We start from the raw sequence: 16,423 nt of genomic DNA, 5'->3' as shown, positions 1-16,423 counted from the left end.
GGAGGTGGCGGCTGGGACACTTGGGAGGTACTTCTCAACTCACACAAGTTTCCGCTGTGGACGACAAGGGGGTTGCGTTCCCCGCGCGTCCTCTGTTGCACCCTCTCCTCCAGGAGACTGTGGATCCGCCAGGAAGCCAGGAGAGCAGGTGCCCGCAGGGAGGAGCCTACACCATGCTCAGCACCAGCTAACCCCAAGGCAGCATAGGACCCGGCACCCCCGCTGCCCATGTTCTGGGCTGCGGTGCAGTTGCTGTGAGCGCCAGCAGATGCGTCTTCCTGTCTGTTTCTTCCCCAGTGGCAACCGCAGAATCCTGTGGCCTCACCAGCCTGGGCCCGCCCCGCTCAGAGCCCTACACCATCTCCCACAGTACCCCATCAGAGCCAACTCCGGAAAAAGCCCTATATGTCCATCAGAGGATGAGAGGATCCTCAAAATGTGGTGCATCCTTCAAATAACACTTATATTTTCAGGTTTATTTATTGATCTATTTATTGTGAAAGGCAGAGGGACAGAAGGAGGGAAGGATCCAGAGAAAGATCCTCTACCCACTGGTTCACTCCCCAAATGGCCCCAGAGGCCAGGGCTGGGCCAGGCCAAAGCCAGGAGCTTGAAACTCTGTTTGCATCTCCTATGTGGGTGTAGGGCCCGGTGCTTGAGGGAGGCATCCTTTGCTGCTTTCTATGGCGCATTAGCAGGGAGCTGGATCTGAAGAGGACCAGCCTGGACCTGAACTGCATCGCAAGTGGCATTTCAGCACAATGCCAGCCCCAAAGAGCTTTAAAATCAGTCCATCAAGTTGGTGCCCTAAATTGTCTCAGACCAGAGAAACGGGTGCTGAAAGAAAGACACGAAACACACAGCAAAATGAAGAAAAGCAGGGCTTTCACAGGGGAGCACAAGATCCCCGTTCTCTCTCCTTCTGATGTGTATCGGGGTCCCAGCGATTAATCAGTGTTTCATGGGTGACAACAACATCGCAACCAAACAAAGTGATCAAAACCCAGAAAGCTATATGTCTACTGGCACAGAACATTCAGTGTTTAAACGTGATGATCAACAAGCTTGTGACCTGTCTGAGTGCCGAGGGGCCAGGCTGCCATCAAGGTCAACAGGTAACCTTGATCCAATACGGCAAAGACCCCAGCTGTTGGGCTGCCTAGCGCCCTGTGATGACCGCATGCCTGCCAGCCATCATGCGGTGAGATTCATGTACTGAGCCAAGACACCAAGGCCTGTTATTATTTATGCCAGCATAAGGCCCAGGTGGAATTTCTTATCCAAAAACCTGAGTCCTGAACAAAGAAGGATTTTTTTTTCCTTTCTTTTTCCTTCTTCTTCTTCTTCTTTTTTTTTTTTTTCTTTTTTTTACAGACAGAGTGGACAGTGAGAGAGAGAGAGAGACAGAGAGAAAGGTCTTCCTTTGCCATTGGTTCAACCTCCAATGGCCGCCACGGCCGGTGTGCTGCAGCCGGTTCACCACACTGATCCAAAGGCAGGAGCCAGGTGCTTCTCCTGGTCTCCCATGGGGTGCAGGGCCCAAGCACTTGGGCCATCCTCCACTGCACTCCCTGGCCATAGCAGAGAGCTGACCTGGAAGAGGGGCAACCAGGACAGAATCCGGCCCCGACCGGGACTAGAACCTGGTGTGCTGGCGCCGCAGGTGGAGGATTAGCCTAGTGAGCCGCGGTGCCGGCCAGGATTTTTTTTCTTATGTACACTTTTAGCTTCTTTGTCTTCTTTATATGGCTGCAGGTATACATTTGATTGGCTATTCTTTTTTTTTTTTTTTTTTTTTAGATTTTATTTATTTTTATTTGAGAAGTAGAGTTACAGACAATGAGAGGGGGAGACAGAGAAAGGTCTTCCTTCCGCTGGTTCACTCCCCAAATGGCCGCGACGGACAGAGCTGCGCTGATCTGAAGCCAGGAGCTTCTTCCCGGTCTCCCATGTGGGTGCAGGCGCCCAAGGACTTGGGCCATCTTCTCCTGCTTTCCCAGGCCATAGCAGAGAGCTGGGTTGGAAGTGGAGCAGCTGGGACTAGAACCAGAGCCCATATGGAATGTTGGTACCACAGGCGGAGGATTAACCTTTAGCACCCCTTGATTAGCTATTCTAACGTTACGGGACAGTCACATGAATTGGTACAGTACTGTGCCTGGGTGCATAGATGTTGATGCTATTTTCTCTCCATACACACACTGGGCGGTAGGCTGTGTGGTGAGGGGTGACATCTCTGCTCTGTGCTCACCAGCGGAGTCGGAAATGGTTACATACAAGCAGATAATGATACATTTAACTAACTAGAAGCATTCATAGGCAAGCAGATAACAAATACATTTCATTCCCAGAACAGATGTCTCCTTTTTTCTTTCTTTTTTTTTCTGGCCTGGGAAGGCCTTTGCTACACCTTTAATCATGTCAGTTAGAAACAAGTTTAATTAAAAGACACAGGCCTTTGCCACAAAAACACCCTCCCAAGCGCTCCTCCCTCCCCGGTCACGGCCAGAAGACTATGCGGAACGTTTAGGACGTCAGTCCCAGGGCAGTTTTCGAAGCTTGTCTCAGACTCCCTGGCTTATCTAACGGGTGAGGCAGTCCCCAACAGGTCCTCCTTTTTCCATTTGTTCACCTTCTTAGTTTTACGCTTTTGATATCTGGGTATGTAGCCTCTTCCCACTTTCGGCTTTTCCTTAATGTTCAGATGAATCTGAATTTGTTTTATGTTCTGAGTAATTATCGTAGAAAGGCGGGACAGAATGCAGGGGCCAAACAACAAATATGAGATAACAATCAGAACCGGCCCTAGAAACGGAGAGAGCCACGCCAACCAAGAACCTTTTAGATTCCAGATTCCCAAAGATTGATGCAAATGATTAAGCTCTTCCTTTCATGTCTTGATTTCCTCCTGTATCAGGTGGGAATTATCAGTTATATTAAAACAACACACGCCAGGGAATCTCCAGCATCCATGTGTTCTTTTAGCAACAAGTAATCTATGGCGGCCCTATTTTGTAATACGCCTTCTCGAATCTGGCTCATTTCGTGTTAGTATAGGATAACGTCGTGGCAGAAATATTAGCAATTTTGGATACAATGCAAGCCAATTATTTTATCGCTTTGTGAACTCCCAGCATCACCACCAGTGCAGGCAAAATTAAAGTCGTCACCACAGCTGTAGGGACAAACTCAATAAATTCAGGTTATCATCACAATCTGGCTGCAAAGATCTGAGCTCTGGCTATCCTAGATGTTTTTTGAAGCAGGGGCAGTAATAAAGGAACCACTGGTCCCACAGAACAAAAGCCAGAGTAAACAGGTGGCAAAGTTACCTGGGAGTAATTCCCACAGAGGAACGCCCACCCTGTAGGCAAAGAAACAGAAGAGGAGAAATTGACATGCTGTTATTTTGGAGCAATTCTGCAGTCCTGCAGGATCGCACTGAATACAGAGACATTCCTTATGTGAAGTGGAAGAGATAGGCAGATAAGAGACAGAAAATTTGAATGTGCCACGAGGCAACTTAGGGAGCTGATAGCCTCTTGATCATTGGAAATATTCGACAGAATGCCCAGTCCAATTAAATTAGTCATCAGGATGTCTGGTGGGGAGTTTCTGTCTCTCATACAAAAAGAGGTTTGATTCAAAACCTTAGAAGCCATATGTAGCCAAAAATTGTTACTGGGACCTTGGGACCCAAGGTATTCAGATTTGCTTTCACGTTCACTGTTATATTAGATTGTATAAAACCTTCACGATGATAGTAACCCTTGGTGCAGCTATAAATTCCACTATCTTCCATAATAACCTGTGATTTTCCAATAGAGAACTCACGGACGCCCCCTTTCGGGAATTTTCTATCAGTTAAATTATACCAATCTTTGTCTTGATAGGGGGGGAAATAGACTATAACACCTTTTCATTTTTGTGCCATTCCACTCGTCCCGGCATATAGTTAGAACAGTTCAGTACACACGCTAGACTAATGGTGCCCTTTCCTTTCCCCCACGTCAATGACAGGTGTTTCAGCTGTTCAAGTACATGCAGAGGCAGAATTTACAATAGCCAGCATCGCCAAAAAGAGGGTAGTAGCTGTTCCAGGCTGTTGCTGTTGCTCAACCAATTTTTCCACCTCCAGGATCAATTTTTTGATCTGTCCCCAGGTGGGAGGCGTTGTTTTCTTGGTGTTAGCAGCCGGGCTCTGCGTCGCCTTGAGTGTCATTCTGTGAAATTCTACTGTCAGAGGGTCGTCGAGGTCAATTCTGGCCCTGTTGGCCATGTCTGGGTTTAATCTGGCGAGGAGGTAACCGCTCGGGACTAGATTCTGTGGAAACACAAGCATACCCTTGTCTCCATGTTGCAACCTCTCCAGCTTTGTGCTGTCCCGTGAGTAGATTTTTTTTTTTTTCACCATAGCGGCTGAGGAGCCATCTCATCGTGGGGGAAGGCCATTGCCTCCACCTTCAGCCCTATTTTATCTCCACTTAAAAAAGTTATAGTGGGGCTGGTGCCGTGGCTCACTAGGCTAATCCTCTGCCTGCGGTGCCGGCACTCCAGGTTCTAGTCCCGGTCGGGGTGCCAGATTCTGTCCCGGTTGCCCCTCTTCCAGGCCAGCTCTCTGCTGTGGCCAGGGAGTGCAGTGGAGGATGGCCCAAGTACTTGGGCCCTGCACCCCATGGGAGACCAGGATAAGTACCTGGCTCCTGCTATTGGATCAGTGCGGCCGCGGCAGCCATTGGAGGGTGAACCAACAGCAAAGGAAGACCTTTCTCTCTGTCTCTCTCTCTCACTGTCCACTCTGCCTGTCAAAAAAAAAAAAAAAAAGTTATAAGTGGGGACGACACTGCGGCGCAGTAGGTAAAGTCTCCGTCTGCAGTGCCAGCATCCCCTGTGGGCACCGGTTTGAGTCCTGGCTGCTCGACATCAGATCCAGCTCCCTGCTAATGCACCTGGGAAAGCAGCGGAAGATGGCCCAAGTGCTTGGGCCCCTGCACCCACATGGGATACCTGGAAAAAGCTCCTGGCTCCTGACTTCAGGCTGGCATAGATCCGTCCATTGCAGTCATTTGGGAAGTGAACCAGCAGATGGAAGACCTCTCTCTCTGTGTGTCTACCTCTCTCTGTAATTCCATCTTTCTAATAAATAAAGTAAATCTTAAAAAAAAAGTAGACTGTAATTAGCAACTTTTCCATTACTTTTACCATCTGTAAAATAGGTTGGAGCATTAAGAAAAGGTTTATCTTTAGTGGGTAATATCCAAGCTGTCTTTAAGAAATTAAATAATCTCAAAGAGTGAAAATGACAATCTAGCATACCAAACAAGTTTGCTAAAGCTCTTTGCCACCCAAGAGACTGTTGAACAGCTGATTCAATTTGCATTTCACACAGAAGTATAATATGGTCAGGATCCTGTCCTGCTAAGACTTTTAGTCTTTCATGTCCTTTTTCTATAATCAATCCTATTTTTTCTAAAAATATTTACATTCTGGGGCCGGCACTGTGGCCTAGCAGGTTAAAGCCCTGGCTTGCAGCACTGGTATCCCATATGGGTGCCAGTTTGAGTCCTGGCTGCTCCACTTCCAATCCAGCTCCCTGCTAATGGGCCTGGGAAAGCAGTGGAAGGTGGCCCAAGTCCTTGGGCCCCTGCATCCACGTGGGAGACCCAGAGGAAGCTCCTGGCTCCTGGCTTCGGATTGGTGTAGCTCTGGCCATTGTGGGCATTTGGGGAGTGAACCAGTGGATGGAAGTCCTCTCTCTCTCTCTCTCTCTCTGCCTCTTTGTAACTCTGCCTTTCAAATAACTAAATAAATAAACAAATCTTTAAACAAAAGTTTGTTTCTTAACTGAAACTCCAGAAGAGAAGAGAATTGCCTTCAGTTTTTTTATATATTAGGAATTTTTAGTCATTTTGCCCCATTCTTACCTTGATGTTCTGAGCGAGGATCCTGCTGCACACCGCAGACCCGTCTGTCTCCTCCGCTTCTTCTGTCTGTCGTACAATCTGTCTTCCAGGACGCCCTCTGACTTCCACCTGCTTGAGCCCCACGCTGGGCGCTGCTTGTCACACACCAGCCAGCTGACAACAGGAGCAGAGAAACAGGCGCTAAAGGAACAACAAGAGACACAAGGTAAAACAAAGGAAAGCAGTGCTCTCACACGGGAGTGCAAGAGCCCCCTACGTATCTGGCTCTTAGCGATTAATCGGTGTTTCATGGATGATAGCAACATCGCAAACCAACATAGTAATCGAAGCCTAGAAAGCTATACCAGTCTACTCCCACAGAACATTCAGGGGATAAACGTGGTGGTTAACAAGCTTGTGACCAGTCCACGGAGTGCTGGGGTGCTGGGGTGCCTGTTCAGATCAACAGATAACCTTGGGGCTGGCGCTGTGGCAGAGTGGGCTAGGCCTCTGCCTGCGGTGCCAACATCCCATATGGGCACCAGTTCGAGTCCCAGCCATTCCATTTCCCATCCAGCTCTCTGCTGTGGCCTGGGAAAACAGTAGAAGATGGCCCAAGTCCTTGGGCCCCTGCACCCACGTGGGAGACCTGGAAGAAGCTCCTGGCTCCTGACTTCGGATCAGCACAGCTCCAGCCTTTGTGACCAATTGGGGAGTGAACCAGGGGATGGAAGACCTCTCTCTCTCATCTCTCTGCCTCTCTGTAACTCTGCCTTTCAAATAAAATAAAATAAAATCTTAAAAAACAAACAAACAAACAAACAAACAAACAAAAAAAACAGATAACCTTGATGGCATTTGAGAGGAACTAAGACCCCAGTGGCTGGGGTGCCTAGCGCTCATGATGGCAGCATGCCTGCCAGCCATAAACCTTGTCTCCTCCCTCCCCCTGCCCCCAAGACTTTACAGGAATGTTCAGATCAATCCCAGGCCAACCGCAGCATGTCTCAGACTCCCGCCAGACCGGGAGAGCATCCTGGGTTATCTGGTGGGGACAAGGGGAGCAGAGGGGCAGGAAGATCAGGGAGTAGTAGCAGGAGACGCCATGAGGATGGGGGCGGGGAGAGGGCTAGTGAGGAAGGCAAGGAGCCCCGCCCCCCCCACCCCGCCGCCACTCAGGAGTGGAAAGAGGTGAGGATACCACCCCAGAGGAACCAACCCTGATCTCAGTGCCGCAAATCCAGGCTTCTGATCGCCAGGAAGTCTCTGCAGAGAGCCAATCCAGGTTTGCACCTCCAAGTGCGGGCGCATGCGCCGTCAGCTCCAGAAAACCAGCAGGGAGGGTGCCATGTGCAGCGGCCCCAGACGAGCTGTGGGAGGGAATAGCCACATGGACACAGCCAGGAATTTGGGGAATGAACAAGTGGATGAGACCTTTCTCTCTCTCTCTCTCTCAAATTAAAAAATAAATAAATAAAGGGGAGGGGGTTGCAACAAAAGCAATATAAGCCCTCAAACCAGCAATCCTGATTGATGATTTTAATTAAATGGATTTTGCCTTCTCAGCCTCTGGGGGAAATGCTTAGTCCCTGAGAGCTTAAGTTCCAATGATGAAACAGTAATGCATCATTTCCACAAGCTGTAGGTCTAAGGGACGGTAATGATGACACTGTCTCCACTGATCACAATGATAAGGAGGAGAAAGACACGGATGACAGGCACCACATATGCCAAGTGCTGTGCTGAGTACTTCCCAGGTGCTTTCACTCAGTCCTCACAGGTATTAATGCCACCAAGCCAGTCCCCTGATTAGTCCATAATATTGATGGAGAAACTGAGGCCCCAGTGGGGAAGGGGGTCTAATACTCAACAGGTGCCAAGCTGGGATTTGAACACAGGACTAAGTGTTCTTACTAACACGAATGCGCCTGCTCTTTCATGAGGGCTGTGTTTTTGTTTCTTTTAAAGATTTATTGGCCGGCGCCGCGGCTCACTAGGCTAATCCTCCGCCTAGCGGCGCCGGCACACCGGGTTCTAGTCCCGGTCGGGGCGCCGGATTCTGTCCCGGTTGCCCCTCTTCCAGGCCAGCCCTCTGCTGTGGCCAGGGAGTGCAGTGGAGGATGGCCCAGGTGCTTGGGCCCTGCACCCCATGGGAGACCAGGAAAAGCACCTGGCTCCTGGCTCCTGCCATCGGATCAGCGCGGTGCGCCGGCCGCAGCGCGCCGGCCGCGGCGGCCATTGGAGGGTGAACCAACGGCAATAGGAAGACCTTTCTCTCTCTCTCTCTCTCTCTCACTGTCCACTCTGCCTGTCAAAAAAAAAAAAAAAAAAGATTTATTTATTTATTCATTAGAAAGGCAGAGTTACAGAGAGGTGGAGGCTGAGAGAGAGAGGTCTTCTACCCTATGGTTCACTCCCCAAAGGGCTGCAATGGCCAGAGTTGGGCTGATCCAAAGCTAGGAATCAGGAGCATCTTCTGGGTCTCACACGTGAGTGCAGGGGCCCAAGGACTTGGGTCATCTTCTACTGCTTTCCCAGGCCACAGCAGAGAGCTGGATGGGAAATGGAGCAGCCGGGTCTCGAGCCGGGGTCCATATGGGATGCCAGCAGTGCAGGCTGGAGCTTTAATCTGCTGTGCACAGCCCCAGCCCCTGGGCTCATACTTTCTTTACGTATGAGGATGAAAGTCTGTGCTAGTCCAGATCACCTCATCATAACTTGATGAGGTCTGTGACCGCCGTATTTGACAACAAGGCCACTTTCCCAGTTAAGGCGGGGACTTCAACTTATCTCTTGGGGGACACAGTTCCACTCACAACCATGGGCAAAGTCCCTGCGAGAGAACTCTGTGTTGTACCTTGGGATTCATTTTTGCTGGAATGGTTATGTCCAAAGGCAGCAAGCACAAGAGATACATTGTGTTGAAAATAAAGTAGCCAGAGGGCCAGTGCTGTGGTGCAGCAGGTTAATGCCCTGGCCTGAAGAGCCGGCATCCCATGTGGGCACCGGTTCGAGTCCCGGCTGCTCCTCTTCCAATCCAGCTCTCTGCTATGGCTTGGGAAAGCAGTAGAAGATGGCCCAAGTGCTTGGGCCTCTGCAACCACGTGGGAGACCTGGAGGAAGCTCCTGGCTCCTGGCTTCGGATCGGTGCAGCTCTAGCCATTGCAGGCATTTGGGGAGTGAACCAGCAGATGGAAGACTTTTCTCTCTCTCTGCATTTCCTTCTCTCTCTGTGTAACTCTGACTTCCAAATAAATAAATAAATCTTAAAAAAAAAAAAAAAAGGAAAGAGAGTTGGAGTTACAGAGAGAGGGAGAGAGACACAGAGAGATCTTCCATTTGCTGGTTCACTCCCTAGATGACCAGGACTGGGCTAGGTCAAAGCTGGGAGCTTCCGGGTCTCCCATGTGGGTAGCAGGGGACCAAGCACTTGGGCCATCTTCTGATGCTTTCCCAGGCCATTAGCAGGGAGCTGGATTGGAAGTGGAGCAACCGGGACTTGAACCGGTGCCCATATGGATGCTGGCACGGCAGGTGGTAGTTGTACCCACTCCACCATAGTGCTGGCCCCGTATAGTTTTTCCATAACACACATTTCCCATGAACTTGTTGAAGACCCCTTGTACCTAGATGAGCTGGTTTCTTCATACTGGCTGGGATAGGCTGTGAGGATTCATTGGGAGCCCCTGGGGGAGTGCACAGCACAGACAGTCAGGCTGCAGCCTGGGGCTCACGGGAGGCAGTCTCTGGCCATCACCCCTGGACACTCATCACCACTGTCACCACCAGGAATCCTCTCTGCCTACCATTGCACCTTAAATCATTCCCTTTAGAATCCAGTTCCAAGGCTCTTGCTGCTCCTTGCCTCCTGCTGTAGCCTAGAGGGCCAGGGTCGCCTTTACCCCCCTGGCCTCCCAACAAGTCCTGGAGGATCCCCCTCCAAATGGGAAGAAGGCTACTGCAGAGGGATGGGACAATTGGAGGACATGCTTAGCACACACTCAGTGCACACTCAGCGGCGTCCCCAGCATGTAGAAGTAGCTCTTAGTGTTCAGAGTAAGACGAGGTACCAGGCGTCACTGGGATGAGTGTAGCAGCCAGCTTTCCACTCCTATAAGGAAATAGCCATGGCAAGCTTCTTATGCAGGAACCAGGTTGGTTTGGCTCACAGTTGTGGAGGTTCACAGTCCAAGCTCGTGGTGGGGGAGGGGCAGGGGGGACCACTGGTTCACTCACCTGGAGTGAATGGAGGATGGTGATGAGGATGGTGATGGTGGGTGGTGTTACAGGGAGGGTCCCCTGGATGGGGATGGTGGAGCGTGTGCAGGGAGGGTCACAAAGTAACAGATGGTTCCGCGTGCGGCTGAGCTGCCACAAGAACTTACTGTCCTGACTCAAGGCCAGGCGCCGGCTCCTGCGGGGCTTGCTGACCCTGATCCCCGATCCCTCCCACTGAGGGCGTAGAGGATCAGCAAGTGCATCCCAGAGCTGGCCGGCCCATTGGCCTCGCAATGCCAGCAATCGCCGCTGCTGAACAGTGAGGGAACCGTGTCCTGGCTCTGCCGAGAGGCGCAAGTCGGGGAGCAGCTGGGGAAGGGGGCACTACAGGCAGATGGGGAGGGCAGGACGGGGGGCGAGGCCAGGACAGGAGGGGTAGGTTTGAGCAGGGAGCTGGCAGGCAGAGCTGTGAGAGTGAAGGGAACAGGGGCTGCGCAGGGCAGGGGCAGGTTTACCTCGTCTCCATGTCGGTCACCTCACCAAACACCTGCAGCAACAGCAGGGGCTGGACCAAGGGGAAGCCAGGAGCTTCTCTCACGTGGGTGGCAGGGGTCCCCAAGCACTTGGGCCATCCTCCTCTGCTTTTCCACTAGCAGGAAGCTGGGTCGGAAGTGGAGCAGCTGGGCCTCAAACCGATGACTGTATGGGATGCTGACGTCGCAGGCTTAACCTGCCACGCAGCAACACCAGTCTCTCTCTCTCTTTTTTTTTTTTTTTTTTTTGACAGGCAGAGTGGACAGTGAGAGAGAGAGACAGAGAGAAAGGTCTTCCTTTTGCTGTTGGTTCACCCTCCAATGGCCGCCACGGCCAGAGCGCTGCAGCCGGTGCACCGCCCTGATCCGATGGCAGGAGCCAGGAGCCAGGTGCTTCTCCTGGTCTCCCATGGGGTGCAGGGCCCAAGCACTTGGGCCATCCTCCACTGTACTCCCGGGCCACAGCAGAGAGCTGGCCTGGAAGAGGGGCAACCGGGAAAGAATCCGGCGCCCCGAACGGGACTAGAACCCGGTGTGCCGGCGCCGCAAGGCGGAGGATTAGCCTAGTGAGCCGCGGTGCCGGCTGAAGGAATCATTTTGAAGTCAGCTCTTCTATCTTCAAGACAGATAGCAGGATTCCCTGATTCTACCTCTTAGCATGTCACTGGTCTAAGCAATGGGTTCACGTGCTGCCATCGCATACTAATCGTTTTCAGTACGGCTCTTGTGTGTTTTGTAACGGACCTAGGTACCAAAGTTGAATGTGTGTGTTGTATTTCATGTGCTCTCTGTTGCCTCCATTGCGTTTCATTACTTTAAAATGTTGTTTTAAAGGAGTTAACTCTATGATTAGATCTGGCCTGCAGTCTTGGTTAAAATGCTCAGACCCAACTTACTTTGCCCAAATGTTTTAAACCTCTGGCAATTCTTTGGCATCTAAAGCTCTCACACTGAGTCTTGGAGGCTTCCGGCTGGATCCCTGGAACTCTCAGGAGATGAGGCTCTCGCTTGGGAGAGTAACTGTCTTACACCCTCTGTGTGATCCAGGACCAAACAAGCGGAAGCCCTCACACTCCAGACAGTCCTCCAGACGACGCCCTGGGGAAACCTGCCTTCCACCCGGGACCCTTGGAGTCACCCTCAGAAGACTGCTCTGCGCTGACGACACTCAACAACGCCCCGTTCAGTGTGAAGCAGCCATACCCCTAATGACAGTCAGGGTTCATCCTTCCCAGGGGAGGGGGCGATGTGAAGAGTCAGATGCGTTGGCCGGTGCCGCGGCTCACTAGGCTAATCCTCCACCTGCGGCGCCGGTACCCTGGGTTCTAGTCCCGGTCGGGGCACCTGATTCTGTCCCGGTTGCTCCTCTTCCAGGCCAGCTCACTGCTGTGGCCCGGGAGTGCAGTGGAGGATGGCCCAAGTGCCTGGGCCCTGCACCCCATGGGAGACCAGGAGAAGTACCTGGCCCCTGGCTTCGGATCAGCGTGGTGCGCTGGCTACAGCGTGCCGGCCGCGGCAGCCATTGGAGGGTGAACCAACGGGAAAGGAAGACCTTTCTCTCTGTCTCTCTCTCACTGTCCACTCTGCCTATCAAAAAAAAAAAATAATAATAATAAAATGAGTCAGATGCGCTAATAGGCAGTTAGGTCAGGTGCCTCTTGAAATGAGAAAATGGGCAGAGGCCCTTTAAGAGTAGATTAGATGCTTGCTGTCTTCAGCAAGACCAAATGCTGACCCCACCCCTCTGAGTGTCTAGTTTTATCAAGAGAACAGAAAGATGAAATTACCAGTGCCTGGGGCCAACGCTGTGGTGCAGCAGGTAAAGCCACCGCCTGCAGTGCCGACATCCCATATGGGCGCCACTTTGAGTCCCGGCTGCTCACATCCGATCCAGCTCCCTGCTATTGCTCCTGGGAAAGCAGCGGAGCATGACCCACGTGCATGCGTTCCTGCACCTGTGTAGGAGACCCAGAAGAAGCTTCTGGTTCCTGTGCCCAGCCCTGGAGATTGTGGCCATTTGGGGAGTGAACCAGCAGATGGAAGACCTCTCTCTGTCACTCTACCTTAAAAATCAACCATTTAAAAAAACTGCATTTTTTGTAATACACATGCAGTAAATACAACGCTCTGGTCTCGGGGGTACAGATCTGTGAACTGCACACCAGTGTGCACGCGTGAGCTGCGGGCACCAGCGGGCTCTCCCGCGGCCCCTGTACCGCCTTGCACTCCTGGCGCACGCACCCTCAGGCCCCGGCCCGGCATCCCCGAGGCCCACGGTGACTCTCCAAACACGAGGTCGCCTGCGCGGGGTAGCGGGCGCCGTCTGAGGGCCGCAGCCTCCACACCAGGACGCGGTACGGTTGCCATGGCTCCGCGCTCCGGCTTCCGGGCCCTTCCGGGCTGCAAGGGACGCTGGGAAATGTAGTCTTCAGCTGGGAGGCGGAGTGACCAGCTAAGAAGCGGCGGTCCTTTAGTACTAAATGTTGATGCACACCGATAGAAAGAGATTCTGTAGGCGGGAACGATCAGGGGACCGGGACGGCGGGCTGGATTCGCACCGCAACACACACAAAACGCCCGCCCCTCTTCTTTTTGGGCCTTGCGCAAAAGCCCTAGAGACAGAGCCTGATTGGCCCAGCCGTGAAACACGCCCACCCATTGGTGGAGACTTCATGATTGACAGCCCCAAGGGTTTCTGGGCCGTGGTTGACAGCGCTGTGGTTTCTGGGCCGACTCGGTGAGCAGGCACGGGGCGGGGACGGAGGGGTTCTGGGTTTGGTAGCATCACTGCACAGGATCTGGCCTTACTTTGCTTTCTTTTCTTTTTTTCAATATTTTATAATTTATTTAAGAGGCAGAGTTAGACACACACACACACACACACACAGAGGTCTTCCATCCTCTGGTTCACTCCCCTGATGGTCCCAATGGCTGGAGCTGTGCCGATCCGAAGCCAGGAGCCAGGAGCTTCTTCCCGGTCTCCCACGTGGGTGCAGGGCCCAAGCACTTGGGCCATCCTCCACTGCTTTCCCAGGCCACAGCAGAGAGCTGGAGCAGAAGTGGAGCAGCCAGGACTAGAACTTGCACCCCTATGGGATGCCAGCACTGCAGGTGGCGGCCTTACCTGCCACAGCACAGCGCTGGCCCCAGCACGCATTCTTACACCATACAGAGGAGGAGCTTGAGGGCCAGCGGCTGGCAGGCAGGAAGCAAAGGGACAGCAATGCCAGTCACTGCCTGCCGAGCAGGTAACACGGAGGAGGTGGGATCCTGAAATGCCCCTGGGGCAACATGTCCCCTGGTGGCAGAGAGAGAGAAAGAAGAGGAGAGGAGAGAGGAGGGGAGGGGAGGCGAGGGGAGGAGAGATTGTCTCCTGGTAATCTCACACCACTGCCAACTGGCAGACTTTCCCACGCATTCTGAAATTGTCCTGTCCTGTCCGGGACAGAAAGGCATTGCCTTGCATGTTAAAAATAATTGCTTGGGGGTCACCACCTGCAGTGCTGGCATCCCATATGGGTGCCAGATCGAGTCCCGGCTGCTCCACTTCCAATCCAGCTCTCTGCTGTGGCCTGGGAAAGCAGTGGAAGATGGCCCAAGACCTTGGGCCCCTGCACCCGTGTGGGAGGCCTGGAGGAAGCTCTTGGCTCCTGGCTTAGGATTGGCGCAGCTCCAGCCGTTATGGCCATCAAGGGAGTGAACCAGCGGATGGAAGCCCCCCCCGCCTCTTTTTCTCTCTTTGTGTAACTCTGACTTTCAAATAAATAAATACATCTTTAAAAAAAAAAAAAGCAGAGAAGCCGGTACTTGAACCAGCACCCACATGGGATGCTGACACTGCAGGCAGCTGCTTAATCCACAACACCAGTCCCTTTTCATTTTTTCAAAAACATAATTTCAGTCCACTCTGTCATCACAGGCTTAGTGCACCACTAACTATAATATTCAACAAGGCCTCAGATGCTCTTAACACAATAAAGTATTTGAGGTGATAGATATGTTGATTAGCTGGACTTAATTATTCCACGTTGTATTCACAAATCATAACATCAATCGATAAATATAGACAATTATAGTTTCTCAGTTGATAGTAAAATAAAATGTTAAGTATCAATAGTAAAATGATTAAAAAGGAAAATAATTCAGGATAATTATAACCCCATTTTGGCATTCCCCCCTTCATTGATTATATTATTTTTTAAAATATTTATTTATTTATTTGAAAGGCAGAGTTAGACAGAGATCTTCCATCCACTGGTTCACTCTTCAAATGGACACAACAGCCGGGCCCGGGCCAGGCTGGAGCCAGGAGCCAGGAGCCTCTTCTGGGTCTCCCACGCCGGTGCAGGGGCCCAAGGACTTGGGCCATCTTCTACTGCTTTCCCAGGCCATAGCAGAGAGCTGGATTGGAAGTGGAGCAGCTGGGACTCGAACCGGCGCCCATATGGGATGCCAGCACTGCAGGTGGTGGCTTTACCAGATACCCCTCAGTGCAGGCCCCTCATGCTGCCCTTTACCAAGCAAACAGTGCCCCAGAAATGATTTTGCTTTGCAAGTACATAGAATGGAGCTGGCACTGTACAGCAGTTAAGCATCTCGTATGGGCGCCGGTTCGAGTCCTGGCTGCTCCACTTCCCATCCAGCTCCCTGCTAATGCGCCTGCGAAAGCAGTGGAAGATGGCCCAAGTCCTTGGGCCCCTGCACCCGCGTGGAAGATGCGGATGGAGTTCCTGGCTCTTGGCTTTGCTCTGGCCATTGTGGCCATCTGAGGAGGGAACCAGCAGACGGAAGATTCTCTAACTCTGCCTGTCAAATAAACAAAATCTTGAAAAAACAAAAGTTCTGTGAACTTGAAAAAAATAAACAGTTTTTCTCTGTGGCATGATGACGACATTCTGCTATGTCGCTGTCCAGAGTTCACATATATGGATTCTTCTGCCTGCAACTGAACTCGCAATATCTGTGCGGGTTCCAGGGGCTGCTGGGAGCCCAGGGAATGGCCAGCTTTTTGTGGGCCTGTTCCCAACCTCTCTCTTCTTTCCACTGCCCTTTTAATCTTTGCGCTGTGGTTTTAGGATAACTGCAGGTCAATTCTCCAACTTCTCCCAGAGGCGCAAACCACCATCTGCAGCAGTGAAGCGGAAGGGGCGGAACTTAGTCAAGAGGACGCCACTCAAACCTCGGGGCCCTGCACATCCCTCCTGTGCCGCGCGGGGGCGCACTGCAGCCGCACATGCGCACCGCCGAAGCTGGGATTGGACGGAACGCAGCGGCCCGGCTACGTCACTTCCGAGGCGGGAGGCGCAGTTGATTGACTATGGTCTCTCCGGCAACCAGGTAGGCGCTGAGGCGCGAGGGCCTTCCGCGGTGAGGGAGGGGGGCAGCGTCCGGCCTTGAGGTGTGTGTCTCGACTCGAGTCAGCCCTGGACCCGAGCGGGAAGGAAGCGGTTAAAGCTTAATGGAGGCCGCGGGCCCCGAGCGGGCGGCTTCCGGGCTCCCGCAGCCGCCTCCGCGAGGGCCGACTGAGCTCAGGCCCGGGGACCGGAGCTCCGGCTCGGACATGTGATCGCGGGGGCCCCGTCTGTCTCCGAGGTCGCGGGGGCCCGGTTTCCGCGGGCGCCCACCGGCGCGGGGAGGGCGGCGGGTGCCCCTGGCTCGCGCGCAGCCGGGGGCGTGTGCAGGTGTGGGGGCGGGGCGTGTGCATGTGGGTACGTGTGCAGGTGTGCAGGTGTGGGGGCGTGTGCATGTGTGGGGGGTGTGCAGGTGTAG

General features: G+C 52.6%; 1 protein-coding gene and 1 long non-coding RNA gene across 7 annotated transcripts in view; one reads left to right on the top strand and one right to left on the bottom strand.

The window, feature by feature from the left end:
• Positions 1-1,830: 1,830 nt before the first annotated feature.
• LOC138846333 (uncharacterized) lies at positions 1,831-13,216 on the bottom strand. 4 transcript variants are annotated; one of them, XR_011383801.2, is made up of 4 exons: positions 12,896-13,216; positions 12,442-12,609; positions 5,925-6,104; positions 1,831-3,364 (listed from the first exon to the last, which is right to left on the bottom strand). It is a non-coding gene; the product is annotated as an uncharacterized LOC138846333 (long non-coding RNA). The 4 variants fall into 4 exon arrangements; XR_016223722.1 differs by lacking the exon at positions 12,442-12,609; XR_016223724.1 differs by lacking the exon at positions 12,442-12,609 and having other exon boundaries at positions 1,831-2,040.
• A 130-nt stretch (positions 13,217-13,346) lies between these two features.
• The window catches only part of DHRS7B (dehydrogenase/reductase 7B), a 42,933-nt gene continuing 39,856 nt past the window's right edge, over positions 13,347-16,423 (top strand). Inside the window, exons 1-2 of one of the 3 annotated variants that reach the window (XM_051839777.3) lie at positions 13,347-13,391; positions 15,730-15,991. In XM_051839777.3, coding sequence (XP_051695737.1) covers positions 15,972-15,991 — 20 coding nt within the window. In that variant the 5' untranslated portion in view covers positions 13,347-13,391; positions 15,730-15,971. The remainder of the gene's footprint in view (positions 13,392-15,729; positions 15,992-16,423) is intronic. The other 2 variants (XM_089317093.1, XM_089317094.1) reach the window with 2 other exon arrangements.

Source organism: Oryctolagus cuniculus, chromosome 17 (genome assembly GCF_051225735.1).
Source record: "Oryctolagus cuniculus isolate XC-2025 breed Fujian yellow rabbit chromosome 17, ASM5122573v1, whole genome shotgun sequence".
In the NCBI taxonomy this organism is placed as follows: Eukaryota; Metazoa; Chordata; class Mammalia; order Lagomorpha; family Leporidae; genus Oryctolagus; species Oryctolagus cuniculus.
The sequence above is the reverse complement of the archived record's forward strand: the minus strand, read 5'-3'. Positions and strand labels throughout refer to the sequence as shown.